This window comes from Neopsephotus bourkii, unplaced genomic scaffold (assembly GCF_033783945.1).
Source record: "Neopsephotus bourkii isolate Nb327-2 ecotype Australia unplaced genomic scaffold, CSIRO-AGI_Nbou_v1 NB_244, whole genome shotgun sequence".
Lineage (NCBI taxonomy): Eukaryota > Metazoa > Chordata > Aves > Psittaciformes > Psittacidae > Neopsephotus > Neopsephotus bourkii.
The window spans coordinates 1,050,508-1,069,202 of record NW_026900754.1 but is presented as its reverse complement, the minus strand read 5'-3'; the positions used below and the strand labels follow the sequence as shown (position 1 = coordinate 1,069,202).

Sequence of the window (18,695 nt, the reverse complement as noted above, 5' to 3'; positions counted from 1 at the left end):
TATCACCAACCCCAAGGACCCTGTGATGATGATCAGGAAACCAGCTCTGAGAATCCTCATTGCAGTGCGGGGTGGCAGGCTCAACCTTGGTGGGTGTCCCCGGGGAGCCAATGCTGACGTGGGTGGTATGAGGGTCTGCCTCCTCGCATCGCTTGAGGCTCGAGCTTTTTATACTAATGAAAATGCATGTGCATTCTGATGCAGGGGGCCAGCCTACGTTGGAAGAAGTGGCCAGCAGTATCTAGAAAGGCCTCTGGGGGTAGGGACTTTTCTGGGGATTTCTGAAACGAAACATTCCAGGTAGGAATCAAAGCTGGACTTTCCAGGGAGCAGCCAAAGCAGGACCTTCCGGGGAGGAGCCAAAGCGGACAAACTGTACTTTTCTATCTTTCTGTGTTTCACCAGGGACCATTATTTAGTGTCCCTGACACAAAGATCCAATAATGAATTTTACCTGTAATTAGCTTGCACAGAATTGTGCTGGTTCATAGTTCACCACAGAAAAGAATCATTTGCAAAGCCCTTGGCTATGTTGGATTATGGAAAAACCCATAAGGAAAACTCCCCTAAAAGGGAGTTGAATAATGTGCAATAGATAAGGTCCGGCGTCACATTACGAACATCAGAGAGGGAAATAAAACGTGAAATAGCTGCACGTTGAGTGACTGGCACCTGTTGTGTGCACTGGATGAGGGAGAAATCCAGTGGGAAATGTGGAGTGTTGGAGTGTTACCAAGTGATGCCAGTCAGAGTCTTAATTAACAGAAGCAAGCTTTAGGCTGGTATCCTGAGTTTGGTGGCTCTGGAGGAACAAGCCTGGCTCTGTGGCTTTGCAAACTTGCTGGGTAAGAATCTACAGGGCCTCAGCCTTCTGCATTCCCATCTTCCCAAAAAGTAGCTCTTGTGCAGGGCACAACTGCACACTGTCACAGCATCCTGAGCCTATCAGGCTGCATTCCATGTGCAGAAATGATCTTACACTGGGATTAACAGGTCCATATCCAGGTATTCACACTTTCTCAGGAGTATGGCTTTTTTTTTTTTTCTGTCTCTTTTTGCAGGCTGGTATGGCCAAAATGGTCAAGGTGTCTTCTGAAAATCAAGGCTGGAGGTATCCTCCTCTGAAAGGCTACTGCAAGGCAACCCAAGGTTAGTAGAACCAGTATTTTTTCATGTAGATACAATGGTTTCTGTCAGGCAGTTGAACTTAAAGGATTATTGTCATTCAATTTAAAGGATTATTGGCTGTCACACATGTATTGTGAGAACCTCTTTGTGCTAGACTGAGGCCGGCAGCAACTTGCTTTGGTTCGTCGTGGCATTACCACCTAGGAAGGTTAAGGCTCAGTTAGAATTGAGTCTGGCCAGGGATGTCAAAGGTAACAGGAAGGGCTTTTTTAAGTATGTTTCTAACAGAAGACAGATGTAGGATAACATGGGCCCTCTCCAGAAGGAAACAGGAGAACTGGATACTTTGGATTTGGAGAAGGCTGAGGTTCTTAGCGACTTCTTTGCCTCAGTCTTCACCAGCAAGTGCTGTAGCTGTACTGCCCAAGTCTTGGAAGGCAGATGCAGGGATCATAAGAATGAAGACCTTAGGGCCGCTGCAGGAGAGGACCATGTTCGAAATCAGCTTAGGAACCTGAATGTGCACAAATCCATGGGACATGGTGAAATACATCCACAGGTCCTGAAGGAGCTGGCCAATTGAGGTTGCTAAGGCACTGTCTGTCATATTTGAAAAATCATGGCAGTCAGGTGAAGTTCCCAACGACTGGAAAAAGGGAAATATAACCCCCATTTTCAAGAAGGGGAAAATGGATGACCCGGGGAATTACAGACCAGTCAGTGTCACTTCTATGCCTTCCAGGATCATGGAGCAGATTCTCCTGGAAGGCATGCTAGTGCACATGAAGAACAATGAGGTGGTTGGTGACAGCAAGTATGGCTTCACTAAAGGCAAATCCTGCCTGACCAATTTAGTGGCCTTCTATGATGGGGTTACAGAACTGATGGGTAGTGGCAAGGCAGTTGATGTCGTCTACCTGGACTTGTGCAAAGTGTTTGACACTGTCCCACACGACATCCTTGTCTCTAAATTGGAAAGACATCAATTTGATGGATGGACCACTCGGTGGATGAAGAGCTGGCTGGATGGCCACACACAAAGAGTTGCGGTCAACAGCCTAATGTCCAAGTGGAGACTGGTAACGAGTGGTGTCCTTCAGGGATCAGTGTTGGGACTGGTCCTGTTTAGCATCTTTGTCGGTGACATGGACAGTGGGATAGAGTGCGCCCTCAGCAAGTTTGTGATGACACCGAGCTGTGTGGTTCGGTTGATACACTGGAGGGAAGGGATAGGATCTAGAGGGACCTTGACACGCTTGAAAAGTGGCCAGTGCCAGTCTCTTGAAGTTCAACCAAGCCAAGTGCAAGGTCCTACTGCTGGGTTGCGGCAATCCCAGGCACAGCTACAGGTTGGGCAGAGAAGAGATTCAGAGCAGCTGTGCAGGGAAGAAATTTGAGGTGTTGGTCAAGGAGAAACTGAACATGAGCCGGCTTCAGTATGTGCTCACAGCCCAGAAAGCCAACCGTATCCTGGGCTGCATCAAAAGGAGCATGATCCTGCCTCTCACTGCTGTCGAGAGACTCCACTTGGAGTACTGTGTACAGTTCTGGTGTCCTCAGCATAAAAAGGACATGGAGCTGTTGGAGTGAGGCCATGAGGATGATCAGGGGCTGGAGCACCTCCCATATGAAGATAGGCTGAGAAAGTTCAGCATAGAGAAGCCATGTGGAGATCTCATAGCAGCCTTCCAGTATCTGAAGGGGGCCTACAGGGATGCTGGGGAGGGACTCTTCATTAGGGACTGTAGTGATAGGACAAGGACTGGTGAGTTCAAACTGAAATGGGAAGTTCAGGTCAGATATACGGAAGAAGTTCTTTACTATGAGGGTGGTGAGGCACTGGCACAGGTTGCCCAAAGAAGTGGTAAATGCTCCATCCCTGGCAGTGTTCATGGCCAGTTTGGACACAGCCTTAGGCAAAATGGTGTAGTGTGAGGTGTCCCTGACCATGGCACAGGGGTTAGAACTTGATGATCTTAAGGTCCTTGCCAACACAGACCATTCTGTGATTCTATGTTCCCGATGGGTTTTGGCTGCAGAAGGCCTATGTGAGTGGATGTGGGTTTCCATCTAGGCTGGGCAATGCTGGCTTTTGTGTAGCAGAGATTAGATTGGGTGCTGAGGTCCCAGCCTCACAATGGAGAAGTCGCTTTCTGACTGGACTGTCATCAGTGGGACTCTTGGTGGGCGTCTTACCACAAACACAACTTTTGCTGTGCTGCCCTGGGTTAATAGAAAATAGGGAAATTTGGGGATGTGTCACAGGTTGGGGAGCTCCTCTTGGACTCACTGCCGGTTTGGGCAGCTGGTGTCCCTGCCTGGGCAGCTGATGGGGTGCACAGCTGGTGATGTTTTTCTTTTGCAGATGTAGAGTCCCAGCCTGGTTGGGGTTGGAAGAGATCTTAAAGCTCATCCAGTTCCACGCCCCTGCTATAGGAAGGGACACTTTCCACTGGAGCAGGTTGTTCCAAGGCCTGTCTAACCTGGCCTTGAACACTGCCAGGGATGGGGCAGCCACAGCTCCCCCAGGTTTCTTGTAGCCCCTTTAGGCACTGGAAGCTCTAAGGTCTCCCCAGAGCCTTTTCTTCTCCAGACGGAACAAGGGGCGGTGCCGGGGGCGGAGCGGTGCGGGGCCCGGTGCGGGTTTATTAGAGCGGCAGGTCGGGATGAGCGGCGCAGACAGGGCACAAGCAGTGGCAGGAGACAGCGGCGCGGTGACTCGCCGCCCCCAGCCCGCCCGGCTGCCGCCTCCCCGGGGCGCCGGCGCCAGTGGGGTGCAGCCGTGCTCCCAGGGACGGCCCCGGCGGCGGGGCGGGGGGGAGCGAGGAGGAGGAGAAGGAGGAGGAGGAGGAGGAGGAGGAGGGCGACGACGACAACGACTGAGGAGCGCGGCCGCGGCCGGGAGCGTGTGGAGCGGTGGCTGGAATCGGGATGGTGCTCCCGCCCCTCTGGGTACTGGCAGCCGCGCTCCTGGGGCTCCGCGCTGCAGCCGCTCGGCAGGTGAGTGCCGGAGTTCGCGGCCCTTAGGCTCCCGCGCTCCCCTCCTTCCCGCCGGCACATGCCCCGGGACCCGGCCCTGCCCGCGGCGTCCCTCTGCGCCCGCGGCCCCGGGAAGCTGCCGGAGCTGCGCCCTCCCCGCCCCGGGTCGTTCCCGCCCTCGCCCGGAGCGCTGCTTGCGGTGCTGGGACACGGGTCCCGGGAGCTGTGACAGTTCGGGCAGGCGGCTCGGGAGCTCTTTCTGCCGCCGCCGTGTCCCGAGCCGCCTCTTCCCGATTTTCTGCATCCCGCTTTGCTCTCTCTGATGGGGACGGCACCGAACCCGGGTAGCCTTTAGACGGATCTCGAAGCAACTCCCTAGCAGAGCTGGACCCCAATGCATTCTCTGGAGCCCACAACATCCCCCAGGGTCAGACCTAACCCCACAGCAGTCAGATTTCTCTCCGTGTGCCACCTCCATGTCCGGGACAGACCACTGTCTCTGTCCCTGCTGTCAGCCAGGAGAGGAGCAGAGCTGTGAACAGGCATACCCGGCACCCGCATTGCTGTCAGGGGCATTGAGGTATTTCTTTTGCCACTGAACTTGCTTTTTGGCACGGTGTCACGGTGTGTAGAATGGGTCATTCAGGAGCAGGGTTTCTTAGTAGCTCTATTTACATTCAACTTAGTATGGACTCAGTATATTTATGGGAACAGCTAGTTTAAGGAAAAAGCCTTCCCTGGAAACCAAAAGCAGAAATGTACAAAATGTTGCTATATAGACCAATTTACTTTTAGGTTCCTAGAAGCTCTCGCGCATAGCTTAAGTACAGTAGTGACTTACTGCATGTGTTTGTTTTCTCTTCTGCAGACTGGTAAAGAACAACAGACCCAAATAGGTAAGCCTTTTGAACTATTATTGCTGCTATCAAAACAGAAATAAAAGAAGTAAGCTCAACAAAGGATTATATTTTCAGGAAAATGATCTGTGTGCTGTGAGCATTCCCTCTTATACCCTCACACTGTCACCACCCAGTAGTCTCACAGTGATGTGACATGTTATAAGGTCAGGGAAGACCTTATAGAAGTCTTCCACTACCTAAAAGTGGCCTACAGGAAATCTGGAGAGGTACTTTTGACAAGGGCCTGGAGGAACAGGACAAGGGGGAATTGCTTTAAACTGACCAGAGAGATTTAGATGAGCTCTTAGGAGGAAGCTTTTCCCTGTGAGGTGGGTCCCTGGCACAGGTTGCCCAGAGAAGCTGTGGCTGCCCCATCCCTGGCAGTGTTCAAGGACAGGTTGGACAGGGCTTGGAGCAACTTGCTCTAGTGGAAGGTGTCACTGCCCATGGCAGGGGTTTGGAACTGGATGAGCTTTAAGGTCCCTTCCAACACAAACCAGTCTGGGATTCTGTGGCTCTTGAGTTTGCATGTCCTCTCATTACATGGTTTTGCATCCTGACACATCTGTGCTTCCCTTCTAAAATATTAGACATTAGTGTAGCACTTGGTGGAAGAGGTTGGGGAAAGATGGGGAAGCCAGGGAGGTGCAATGGGACTGGACCTCAGGCAGTTCTGCTTCCCGGTACCATCAGACCTCCAGTTCTGAGGCTTTGGTTCAGGTTTTGATCTGAGCTTTTTTCAGAGAAGTATTTCAAGTATTCCTCTAAATTTTGGAGGTCTTGTACGTGCCGCCTTCTGGGCTTGGGTTGGTTTCCACTGTGATCAGTGGATACTGGGAACTGGGACATTAGGTATATTTAAACCTCACTGGCAAACAGACTTTTTTTCCAGTGGTATGCTGATTCTGTGTTTTATTTCTGTTTCCATGATAAATGAATTGTATTTGAATTTCAGAAACTATAAACTATACAGGAAAGCATGATTTAAATTACACAGTATATCAGACCAGATTCCTCAGTCTGGAAAACAACTTTGTCCTTTAACTTCTTCCTTTCTTTCACAGATTGTAGTTGGGAACATTTGGGGTGAACAGGAACCATGGAGGGAGATGATCTGGAGTGGCTGAGGGTGAATTGGGCACCCTGCACAAAGCCATGGTTGGTGCATGGTGCAGGACAGACTCTCTCTGGTTCTTTTGGAGCTGATGGGATCTCTCCGTCCTCCATCTGGGAAGTGTATGATGATGAGGACATCAGTTAGTAGCTCTGTGCACTCAGATCCACAGGTCCATAGTCCCAAATGCCCTGTTGGGACATGGTATTGGTTGGTGCCCAGCCAAAGAGCAAGATGCTGGCATGTCTGTGTCTCCCTGATGCAACCCCAGGACATCTCCCTGGGTTTTGGTGCAGGCCGGCAGGAAAAGGAGACCAGTGTTTACTGAGACCAGGCTGGCTGTGAGTGACTTGTTGAGGGCACATCTGTATTTTTGAAGCACAAACAGCTAGTTCACACTTACAATCATTGGGATTTGTCCTACCCTTTACATTCTTAGCTGCCTTAATGCAGAGTTGTACTTCTGAAATGATCCAGCTTGTTGAAAGAGAAGGACCAAAGCTGCTTTGTTTTTTTTTTTCTGGAAAACCAAACCAGACATGCTTTGGGATAACTTTAATGGGTTTTCACGTTACTATTCCTAATTGAAATATTTGCTAGCAATAGAGAGGAAGGTTGGTTACTGCGCATAGTAATTAGTCTCCACTGGATTGCTGTGGCTTAGAAAATGTTTGGGGCAAAACTGATACTGCCAACACTTTGACCAAGTGGACATAATTTCACAGGTCATGGTGATAAGCAAAGGAGCCCCTGTGATCAGTTATTCATTTGTTCACAAGTCAATCCTCTTTCTGCAACACAGAAGGCTGGAGAGTCCCGTTACCAAAATCCATGCAGTGTGAGCAAAAACCAGGCAGAACAAGGAGCACTAAATGAGGTTTAAATGCTTTTTAAAAGAAGAAGTAACATCATTAAACTTGGATAGCTTGGTTTAGACAGAGGCATAATTTGTCTGAACTTACAGAAATTCCTCCTTTTCTGCTGATGCCACAGTTTCAGCTTAGACTGTACTTTCGACATCTATGTTCTGAAGTGGTTGTCAGTGCATTTGGAATTCTGCTGTGGACATGAACAAGCTTTGATCAATGCCTTTCACAAATTCTTATGCCTAAAAAATAATGCTCTTCCAAATGCAGGTGACTGAAAAAAAAATTAAATGTAAGACTTCTGAGCCTCCCTTGTCTGCATTTATACAGCTCAAAGACAACTGCAGTGAGCCAGGGGTATGAATTCTTTGGGTTCATGTCTGTTTGAGGGAATGAAAGTAGGGGCAGTGCTCCTCCAGGCTTCTCCAACTAATGATGTTTTGGCATACAATGAAAGAATGTGATGTTCTTCCTTAAGTGCTTCCTTTGAACTTAAACACTGTGAAAAGGAGCAGCAGTTTAAAGCCAGATAAAGAAGAAAGTCTGAAGTGCTTTTGCTGTTGCTGTTTCTTCTCTGATCACTGCTGTAAACTTTGAATTAGCAAAACAGCTGTGAAATTCTAGCGTAGGAAAGGGAATACTTACAGCTGGAATAGCGTTTGCTAAGCCCATTCAGTCTATGGAAAAAGGGTGATGCAAGTCAGTGGAGGAGTTGAGATGTCTTCAGTATTCAGGCATGTCACATTTAATTTTAATTGCATTTGAACAAAAGGCATTTCCTCTTCCAGCTCAGCATTTAGAGGCTCTGGAAAAGGCTTTTGCTGACTCAAAAACTTGACAGTTCTTATTTTCCACCCTTTGTTCCTACCCTCTTGTGGCTAGCTGGCTGTTCTGGTTATTAGCAAAAGAGCTTGTATTTTTTGCCCCTGCAAGCAGAACTCTGGAAGTGCTGCTGCAAAAGTGCAGAGCAATTTCTCCCTTATGCAGTGAGCACAGAATCTGATCACCAGACTGGTCTCTGGTACAGAGCATCCCGCTTTCAAACCAACCCAAAAAAAGCCATGCAGAGTCTTGGCAAGGTAAGAGGAGGAAAGTCAGTCTGGAAGGAAATCTCATCGCTGAAACACTGGGAGCATGGGGATCTGGATTGTGGCTTTGACCCAGTTAGGATGTACAGCCCGGCAGCTCTGCCTCCTGTCTAATTAAAACAAATGAGTGTAGAGTTTTAATTTGGTCCCTTCTCTAATGACAGAGATTAGCAATCCTGCCTCTGAATTCCCAGTGTTTTAGATGGGAATTATCTGAGGGATAGTGTCCTAATTCAGATAGCAGGTGTATAACATGATCTTATAGGTATATGGCTGTGTTGCAGTTGGCTGCTTCTGAAACTACAGCATGACTCGTGCGTGTGAGACATGGAGAACATCGTCAGAATGAGGAACTTTACATTTGCCTGTGATGCATTATTTGTGTATTATGTAAAGTTATTTACAGTGCAGGAATTTAAATGTCTATGTACATCCTACTAGTACCTGTCGTCGTTTAAGCTCAGCTGGTAACTCAGAACCACGCAGCCTCTTGCTCACTCTTCCGCTTCAGCCACTGCTACCAGGAAAGAGGAGGTAGCTGTTGAGCTTTTCCACTTAATTCCCAGCTCAAGTATGATTCACACTGGGATTGGGTAAAAATTAGCTCATTTAATTAAGTATATTTATTTGAGGAATTCTCAGCAGCACTCAGCAGGAGCATCTGAGCTACTTAATCATGGTATGAAATGAAATTAAATTAAAACCATCAGTAATGTCACTCTACTATTGCTTTAGCCAGTTCTCTGAGGAGGAGAAGAGCTAAGCAATACTTATTTCTGTGCTAAGTATCTTTTTAACTCTCATACAGTCTAACACACAGTCAGTAAGGCCAACAGTTAAGCAGTTTGACCAACAGCTTGACCTGGCCTGGAAATGTCTCTCCTTCTCCTTTTACAGGATGAAAGTCAGACACAGAATATCCTGATTACTTCCAGATTACAAAGGTCTCACAGAAAAGATAAACTCATTTGACAGACTTGTTTTAGAGTGGTGTGAAATTACTTCAAGGCAATGGGAAATGTGTGTGTCCCACCATAGGGCTGCAGAGGTGATAAGCAGTAACAGGAGATGGCCTTTCTCTAAGCAGAAGAGAAGACTCACAGTATCACAGTATGTTAGAGATTGGAAGGGACCTCAAAAGATCATCTAGTCCAATCCCCCTGCCGGAGCAGGAACACCTAGATAAGGTTACACAGGAACGTATCTAGGCAAGTTTTGAATGTCTCCAGAGAAGGAGACTCCACAACCTCCCTGGGCAGCCTGTTCCAGTGTTCCGTCACCCTCACTGAGAAGAAGTTTCTTCTCAAGTTTAAGTGGAACCTCTTGTGTTCCAGTTTGTACCCACTGCCCCTTGTCCTATCATTGTTTGCCACTGAGAAGAGCCTGGCTCCATCCTCGTGACACTCCCCCTTTATATATTTATATACACTAATAAGGTCACCCCTCAATCTCCTCTTCTCCAAACTATAGAGACCCAGCTCCCTCAGTCTTTCCTCATAAGGGAGATGCTCCACTCCCTTAATCATCTTAGTTGCCCTGCGCTGGACTCTCTCCAGCAGGTCCCTGTCCTTCTTAAACTGAGGGGCCCAGAACTGGACACAATATTCCAGATGCGGTCTCACCAGGGCAGAGTAGAGGGGAAGGAGAACCTCTCTCGACCTACTAACCACCCCCCTTCTAATACACCCCAGGATGCCATTGGCCTTCTTGGCCACAAGGGCACAGTGTCGGCTCATGGTCACCCTGTCGTCCACTAGGACCCCCAGGTCCCTCTCCCCTACACTGCTCTCTAACAGGTCGTTCCCCAATCTATACTGGAACCTGGGGTTGTTCCTGCCCAGATGCAGGACTCTACACTTTCCCTTGTTATATTTCATCAAGTTATTCCCTGCCCAACTCTCCAGCCTGTCCAGGTCTCGCTGAATGGCAGCACAGCCTTCTGGCGTGTCGGCCACTTCTCCCAGCTTAGTGCCATCAGCAAACTTGCTGATAGTACACTCAATTCCCTCATCTAAATCATTGATGAATATATTAAATAATACAGGTCCCAGTACTGACCCTTGAGGCACTCCACTAGATACAGGCCTCCAACTAGACTCCGCCCCATAGACTACAACTCTCTGGCTTCTCTCCTTCAGCCAGTTCACAGTCCACCTCACTACCCGATCATCCAGACCACACTTCCTCAGTTTAGCTGCGAGGATGCTGTGGGAGACTGTGTCAAACGCTTTGCTGAAGTCAAGGTAGACCACATCCACCGCTCTGCCATCATCCATCCACCGTGTTATTTCCTCATAAAAGGAACTCTTTTCCTTTTCTCATCAGTACCTAAGGATAGCAGGGAGAGGAAAGGGGAAAATAATTCTTTTAGGCTAATAATGCTGTTTTCAAAGTACAGGTAAGGGACTACACAGAAAGAGGGTTTTGGAAGGCTTGAGGGCATTATATTCACATAGGCAAATTCAGATCCCAATTGGAAGTCTTCCAGTCAGCTAATGTTGCTTATTAGGTAGGAATCCTGAGCTGACCAGTGGGAACCACCAAAAAATTATAGACAAATGGGACTTACAGTGCTGTTAAGGTTTTTTGCTGAGGCTCTGTTTCTTGGCCAACACATCTGCTGAAGCAGGTTGGCCTTGGGGTGGTGATATCCAGGGCAACTGATTGCCCACATCCTGGTCTGGCTGTTCTGTTCAGGCACCTGGGGATGCTGTGACACACTGATTTAGAGGTATTACAGCAGTGACTTTTTGGAAGCAAACCTTATGTTTAGGGCACATTCCCTTAGATAGGGGTCATGCCATTCAGCTTCTCTAGTATTACCTGAGGACTTCTTTGGTTCTATCAGCACAGTGTGGTTTTGCTGGTTTTATGGCTTCTACGTAGTGCAGGATTTAGGTACAAATTTGTTAAGTTCTGTGTTGGTTTGTTTTTTTTTTTCATAATTGTCTTCTCTGTTGAGCTCTTACTTAAGTTTATATGAAGAGGAAGGGCAATAGCAAGTAGCTGGGTAAGGGGATTTGTTGGAGGAGATCTGTACAGGGAGAAGTTACTGCTTGTACCTCTCCTGACATTGATTCATTTGTCAGCAGTATGTGATATTCACTGGATTCTTTTCCCTGTTTTCTAAGACTACAGAAATGTCTGTGCAAGTTGGGGTTGTAACCAAGTATGGCACTTGGTTTTCAAAATCTGAATGGAGTTCTTGACACAAAAGCAATCAATTCTGATCAAGGCATATGAAGGAGTTATGGTACATTTCATAGAAGAGAACTCAAATGGTCGCTGTCTCTTCTGTGGCTGTTAACCAGACCTAAATCCCAGGAAAACTCCCCAGATAAATGTAAATGAGCATTTCAAGTTTTTTTTTCTGTAATTTTTATGAAAATAGAGTAATGAAAGACCTACTTCTTAAGAATTTTGGCACTTGGGAGGGTATTTTGCATGTGCTTCATGTGTACCCCAGTGTCTGTGGTGTGTGTTTGCTTGAGGTGGGCACAGCTGCTTGTGTTTGTCTACCTCGGCATGATTCCCTGAAATTTGAATTTCTGCTCACGTCATCCCAGATTTGTTGTTCCTTGCTCAGTGTGATGATTTGTTAAACACTTTTCCATGTCTACCTTTTTTTTCCTCTTAATGTCTGTGTAGAAGTAGCACAAAGCATTTTTATAGTAACAATTAGGAGTGTTAAAGGCCTTGGTACCAAGTGAAGATCTATAAGCCCGAGTGTTCCACCTAAAGAGAGCAGTGACACATACTCAATGTTTGCCTACACTGCTTGGGTGTGCTTACTTCTAGGCTAGCTGTGTAGGAGTTAATATAATGCACGTTGGTGTGATAAGTGGCACTGTCCCCTTTCCTTTTCAAAGCTACAATGAATTTATCATCCTTCAGCTGAGATTGTGGGTGGAGTGATTTAGAGTAACTCCAATAGGAATCTTAAATTGGGAATTCTGGGAGGGGAGATGTGATAAAGAGGGTTTCTATGCACGTGGCATTTGGTGTTAGGCCTGACCATGCAGTAGTTGTGGTGTGTTGTGCATCGAATGAGATGCTAGAGTGCTCTCCAAATGAGTGTAGCCCTCAGCAGTCAAGCTATGGCCCATTGTGTCTTTGCATTTACCATTTGTCCTGGTAACATGCACTTCTGTAGCTGCATGTCTAGTATTCAGGCTCGTTCCATTCTCCTGTTCTAATTTTCCTTGGTTTTGGGTATTTCTGTTTTGCAGAATTACGAAAAAGCAGACCAAGACCGTATGGGTTAGTGATTCCAATCAGTACCAATGCAGACGGAAGCTACATCTCCAATATCCTCTCTGCAAGTCACCAAAGAAGGTCAACACGGGAGGTATCCCAGAGCCTCAAACAGTTGTATTTTAATGTCACTGCGTTCGGTCAGGAATTCCACCTCCGGCTGAAACCCAACACTCGTTTAGTGGCTCCTGAGGCTGTCGTGGAGTGGTACGAAGACTCTGTGCAAACTGGAAGCGATGCTTGTAACGCAAGTCAGAGTAGAACTGCTACAGAGAGGTTATGGAAGAGAGAGCCCCTGTGGACCAACTGCGCATATGTGGGAGACATAACTGACATCCCCGGAGCTTCCGTGGCTATCAGCAATTGTGATGGTCTGGTAAGGCTAACTATGGCATTGATGTCTGGTGATTTACCACTTTGTACACTGATTTTGTTGCTTTTAACTACATGTTGCTCATGATACCATTTAAAGAACTCGATTTCTTAAAGCCCCTAGAAAATGCTTCAGTATATATGGATGTATGCAGATTTTCTGCTTTATTGTGGGGTAATTTCTCCGATTTTAGTGAGCAAAGTCTTTAATGTTGCTGGTGTGTGAGAGAAAAATCAAACCTTTATTTTGCTGGTCTTTCTTTTTACTGTCAAGGGGTGTTACAAATAGGAAAATTAATAATGAAGTCATTTCAAGACTTAAAAGATAATTTTCTCGTGAGTGCGTGTAGAATTTGGTGTCCTAGTCGGCACCGTGTACTTCTCAGGTAGCAAAGTCATGCCTGCCCCATAGCCCAAGAATAGCAACAGATTCAAGTTTTCAAGGGTTTATTTATAAAATAAGTGTGGCTTTTGTTTGCTTACATGTTGTTTCATCAGAAGGTGTCGTGTGAGAACCAAGTGGCTCACATCTATAAGCGGTTGGCTCTTCAAACTGCACTGAGTTCCTTGGAAAAATGAGGTATTTGGTTGTGGCTTTAGCAGATGGGGTGACTGGCTTGGTGCACAAATCCCACATTGAAAGACTGGGCATGCACTGAGCACGCATACCATTCATTAATTCAATCATGTGGTAAAGGAAGCTAACAATACCCACCTTGTTCTCTTTAAGTAGCAGGGGCAGTGGTGGAACACGACTGCAACATCCAGGAAGATTAATGTAGTGGTTGCTCTGCTGCTGGAGAGGAATTGTATGAGCAAGTCTGCATCAAGTATCCCTTCTTGGAAACGGGTTTCCCTTTTCCTGTCATGTGCCACAGGTTAAGATTTTGATTCCCTTTGGCAATAAGTGCTGTCTAGGAAACCTCCCCGCCTCTGCAGCCTGCCCCAGCCACTGCGTAGGCAACTGCATCACTGCCTTGGAGTCCTGAGTCAGAGCTGAGGGGATGCACAAAGAAAGCTCCTCAACTATCCTTGTTTAAAGAAAGGAAATACTGGTGGTGTTCACACCTGAGCTGATCAACTGATGTCAGTTTGGTGTGTTTTGTTTGTTATTTGGGTTTTTTTTTTAGGACAATCTGTTGGCACTGTGCTGTGCTTACAAAGGCAGCACAGACATCTGCCTGGATGAATACAGCTTCAGGTGTAGTTCTTGAGATGGAGACCCTCAGGTTGAGAGCTGTGTTTTAGCAGTAATACTGAATGCAGTTTGTGTTTACTGAGACAGCATGTTAAGACAATAAACTGGATTAAATGGAATTAGATTTGGGAGTACAGCGGCTTTTGCAGAGATTGCCATGTGTCTGACAAGCTGTTGGTGTTGTTTTTTCAGCTAACTGAAATGAAGTGGTTGATGTCTTGACAAACCTCCATGTGTATAAGACCACAGCAGATACCATAGGGCTCCTAAGTAAAGGATTTTGTCAGTTACGTTGGGCCACTCTGTGCATCACACCCAGGAGAAGCCCTTCATGTGCTTTCTGTGGTTTTAGGGACTGAACTGGCAGAACATGAGCTTTTTGTTTGAGGAGGGAGTGGATGAGTGCTCCTGGGTGGCTCTTGTCTTTGCTCCTCTCAATCCAAGCTGCCTTGTCCCACCTTTGAGGCGCTTCCTTAAGCCCCTGAAACACCCACCATGTGGTGGGGTTGGAAACCAGGTGAACAAAATCCTTTTAAATCTTAAAGCTGTTTTGAAATAACTGTAGCCAGAGTTTTTCAACCAATAGCAGTAAGTTCTTTTCCGTTAATATGGGCACTTAATCATAGAATCATAGAATAGTTAGGGTTGGGAAGGACCTTAAGATTGTCAATCAAGGTGAACACTCTTAATAGGGTAATATTTATAAACGTAAGTAGATGAACACATGCCCTCACCTTTGTAGTTTACAGCTGTTTTAATTACCCTGACCTATGGGTTTAGAAAAACAAAATCATAGCTTGCTTTTCTATCTCTGCAGAAAGTGAGAGATCGGTTTTAAGGACAAATTTCCTGCAGGATGAAATATCACTTTGTGTGACCATATTTTCTATTCTGGAGCATGGATGTGCTATGAAGCTGTGGTAGACTATCCCCTACCCATCCTGCTGGGGACACCCTGGAACAGCTCCTGTGTTAAAACATCTCTTTAAGCACTTTGGCTTGTTCACTTCACCTACCTGTTGTAACAGTCCTTTGGAGCACTAAGCAAGTGAGTGTGAAATAAATAAACAATCCTCAGGATTGATGGGATTGCAGATTTATGTTTCTTTTCCCTCCCGACAGCTCCAAGGTTAGCAGTAACTTGCAGTTAGCATTTCTGGCTTCTCTATTGCTGTACTGCATGTCTCTCAACCAAGCTAGAATATTTGATCCTCAGCATATCCTAAAGATGTGAAGGGTGAGATAATACAGCTTAACAGAAACTGGAACAAGAGTGAGAAATTCTAGGGCCATGTGTCTGTAGGAAAGATTTATTTTGGAATTCAGAGGACTTCAGACGCTCTCCAGTGTAATCAGGTAGGTCTTTTCTTTGAGGAGAAAGCAGAGGGAATCGCTAGTACCAAATCACTTGATGTGTAGCTTATAAAAGAAATTTGACACCATGAGTAGCAGAAAAAGAACACTTACAGCTTGCTTTCAGTCACTTACGGCTTGACTTAAGTGTGTGAAAGACCTCCCCACCCATGAGTTTTATTTTGTGCATAATCAAGACTCATAAGACACATACCGATAGCTGGGCAAAGTTGTATGTTGTGCTAATGTGCACTTCATAGACACTGCTGAATTTTGTATCATTTAGTGTCTGCTCTCAACACTAAATGCATGGCTCTGAGGAACATGGAACATAGGGCTGCTAAGTTTTGATTGCTTGATTGTAAATATATAGAGTAATTGGCATTTGTGCTAGTAAAGCAGGCCTGTGGTCTTTTCCTGAATCTAAATTTGCATTTAAAACCCAAAATATGCAACTACTTTTGTTTTGAAATGGTTTGCATAGCTACTTTTGCAGTAACAGTCATCTGCATGCCATCAGTTTGGTGAATTCTGGTCTTCATATCTACTTTATATCCCTTGAAAATAACCCTGTTTATGTAAAGAATTGCATGCATGTCCATGCACTTGTCGTGGCAGAAGAGCACTTACTCATGTAGGAGGTGCCTCGTGGTTTTATTACTGTGTTTCAGAATGCTGGTGCTTCTGTGGGTCTCTGTTGTGTATTTCTGCTGTTGTTTTGGTCAAACTAGCAGTATTTGTGGGCACAGTATTCATGGAGGTTGCCCAGAGGAGCTGTGGCTGCCTTATCCCTGGCAGTGTTCAAGGCCAGGTTGGACAGGGCTTGGAGCAACCTGCTCTAGTGGAAGGCATCCCTGTCAGTGGCAGGGGGTTGGAACTTGATGAGCTTTAACGTCTCTTCCAACCCGAAGCAGGCTGACATTCCACGATTATGGAATAATCTGAAGTGTCTGAATGGAAGCATTCCATTCCAGACACAGAGATGTGCACAGTGACTTTCCTTTGGCAAATTTGTTTGAAATACAGGCTGGAGTATCTCTGCCTGGAGGTACTTGCATGAAGACTTAAGCCTTGGTTCAGGAAAAGCCTTAAAAATAGGCTTAATTCAGGCATGTGATTGAGTGCATACCAGAATCTAAGCAGTTTCAATTTTTGTTTCTTTCAAATGGTCTTTTATGACTATTGTTTCATCAATACCGAAGTATTAAGGCTTGTTTCTTGTTCATGTCTACTGCTCAGGCTGTGGCAAGTAGAGCTCTGGCAACCCGGTGTCTTCTGGGACCATGAAACAGAAAAATGGAATAAACAGTGAGGGAGAGTAAACCATGTGCTGGTCTGTGCAGACAGTAGCAGGACTTCAGGCTGACGTAAATTTCTCCATCCATGCTGCCCTGCCCTACTGCATGCTTCCCACAGTGATTACATCCTTGAGTGAACTCCCTTGACCTGCTGTGCCTGTGCTTGCCACTTGCATTTTGCTGTGCTTGGTAGCCCCACAGAATTACTGACTGGGCTTGATGGGTTGCAGCTGCCTCTTTGGATAGACAAATCCCATCTGGTAACCTCAGCCTGTCCTCCCTGGTCAACCAAGCAGCTGCTGGTCGCTGTCAAGCTTGGCTTGGACTTCATCCATGTCACGTCCCTAGCACACAGCACTTCCCAGAGGCTAATACCACTTTCTGGATGTAGTAATCCATATTAAAGAGGATTTCCCAAAGTTCAGAAGCTCCAGCAACTTGGTAAAATGCAGTGTCAGCTTGTTGCTTATTCAGGTCTTCAGGTTTCTTGCATAAAACACTAGGAAAAAGAGTGTTGAGAAGGGAGGTGATGGTGGTTGAAGGAAAATGTCGAGATAGTTTAACGTAATATAATACAGAAATGCTTTAGATGTCTAGCTTGCATCTTCTTGAAGCTGTCACCCAAAACAAGCAGGTTTCATTGGTGTAGTGTAGTCAAAGCATATGCAGATGCTTGCTCAGCTCAATTTATTTCTTCTTTATTTTTAAAAGTTCAAATCTGGGCTAGTGATAGATTTGCCTCACTTAACCTGTGTGTCTCCTTCTCTCCTGCTGCCTTGCATTTGTCCCTTTCTTGCTTAGAAAAAAAAATTGCCCTTCCCCATGTAAAATCTCCCATTTCTTCCAAAGTTCTAATTTAAACTCATTCTTGTGAAGCTTTTTCTGCCAAAGGATGTGTCTGCAAGACAGATACTGCATTTGCATTTGCAGAAGATGATGTGAGCAGGGAGAAGATCAAAGTCCCAGCTCAGCTCTTGCTCCTATGGGACCTCAGCCCACGACCAAAGCAAGATCAAACCTAATTGAAAAGATTTTTTTATTGATGCAAAGAAAATGTCTTTGCTTCAGCAGGTATGTTTAGAAACCTGTTCTTCACACCAACTTCTGCTGCCTGTTCAAGGATGGTGAATGGGGGGAACCTCTGTTCTTCAGAGGTTGTACAAAGTAAGAAGTATTAAAAAGGGTTATGCTCAGAGTTTCCACTTGGTTGTATGCTTCAGATTTTCAAGGCTGATTGAATTGCTAAGTCTCCTCTGAAAATTTTCCTATGGGCTTCAGTTCCCCCCCTGTGTTCCAAGGATTGCATGGTCATAGGAAAAACTGAACAGATATACAGTAGTACTGCTATGGATTTGATGTAGCCAAGATATAAGGAGCTGCACAAATACCTTTCATAGCATGGAAATATGCCATCAGTTTGGGTAATAGGTTTTCCAAATGGAAAAAGATGTCGTGTATTTTTTTAGATGGAGCACAAAAGCAAAGGTCCTGAAAAAATCCCTCCTGCAAGAGCTGTTCTACTCCTGCATGGAGAGGGACGGAGCAGCCCTGCCTGCTGCTGTGGTTCCCTCAAAAGGTGCTGGGAAAAATTCCGGGAAAGGAAAAACTGGGAGCATAGTCTTACGTGGTTAAATAATGAAAACAGATGAAGTAGTGAGTGCCCTATCCCTTGCAATATTCAAGGCCAGGCTGGACAGGGCTTGGGACAACCTGGTCTAGTGGAAGGAAGGTACCCTGTCCATGGCAGAGGGTTGAAACTGGATGAACTTTAACATCTCTTCCAACTCAGACCATTCTGTGATTCTAAGTACATTGCACATCCCCACACCACCGTCCCCGTCTGTCTGACTGATGGTCAGATACCAGCTTCTGCCATGGCAAAAAGTACGGGGACTACTGGGGAACATCAGCAGAGGGACTGCAGTTATTTTGAGCCTTGGGGAATGAATCAGGACCAAGAAATCCCTTCCAAAAGAAGGGATTCTGGACAAATTTGAGATTATTTTTCCTCTTCCTCACCAGTAGGCTTTTCACAATGTGAAGTTTCAGGGAGAAAAGGGGACTATAAGCAGACTTGAGCAAGGTGTTTGAAACCTACCTTTGAAGTAACTCATTTTTCTCCTTCATTGCTTTGATTACAGTAATT

At 46.0% G+C, this 18,695-nt stretch overlaps 1 protein-coding gene across 2 annotated transcripts in view; it reads left to right on the top strand.

Moving 5' to 3' along the window:
- The first annotated feature begins 3,998 nt into the window (after nt 1-3,998).
- ADAMTS3 (ADAM metallopeptidase with thrombospondin type 1 motif 3) overlaps nt 3,999-18,695 on the top strand; it is a 98,398-nt gene continuing 83,701 nt past the window's right edge. For both annotated transcript variants that reach the window (XM_061345818.1, XM_061345817.1), the window contains exons 1-3: nt 3,999-4,128; nt 4,976-5,003; nt 12,304-12,704. In XM_061345818.1, the coding sequence (XP_061201802.1) occupies nt 4,060-4,128; nt 4,976-5,003; nt 12,304-12,704 (498 nt within the window). In that variant the 5' untranslated portion in view covers nt 3,999-4,059. The remainder of the gene's footprint in view (nt 4,129-4,975; nt 5,004-12,303; nt 12,705-18,695) is intronic.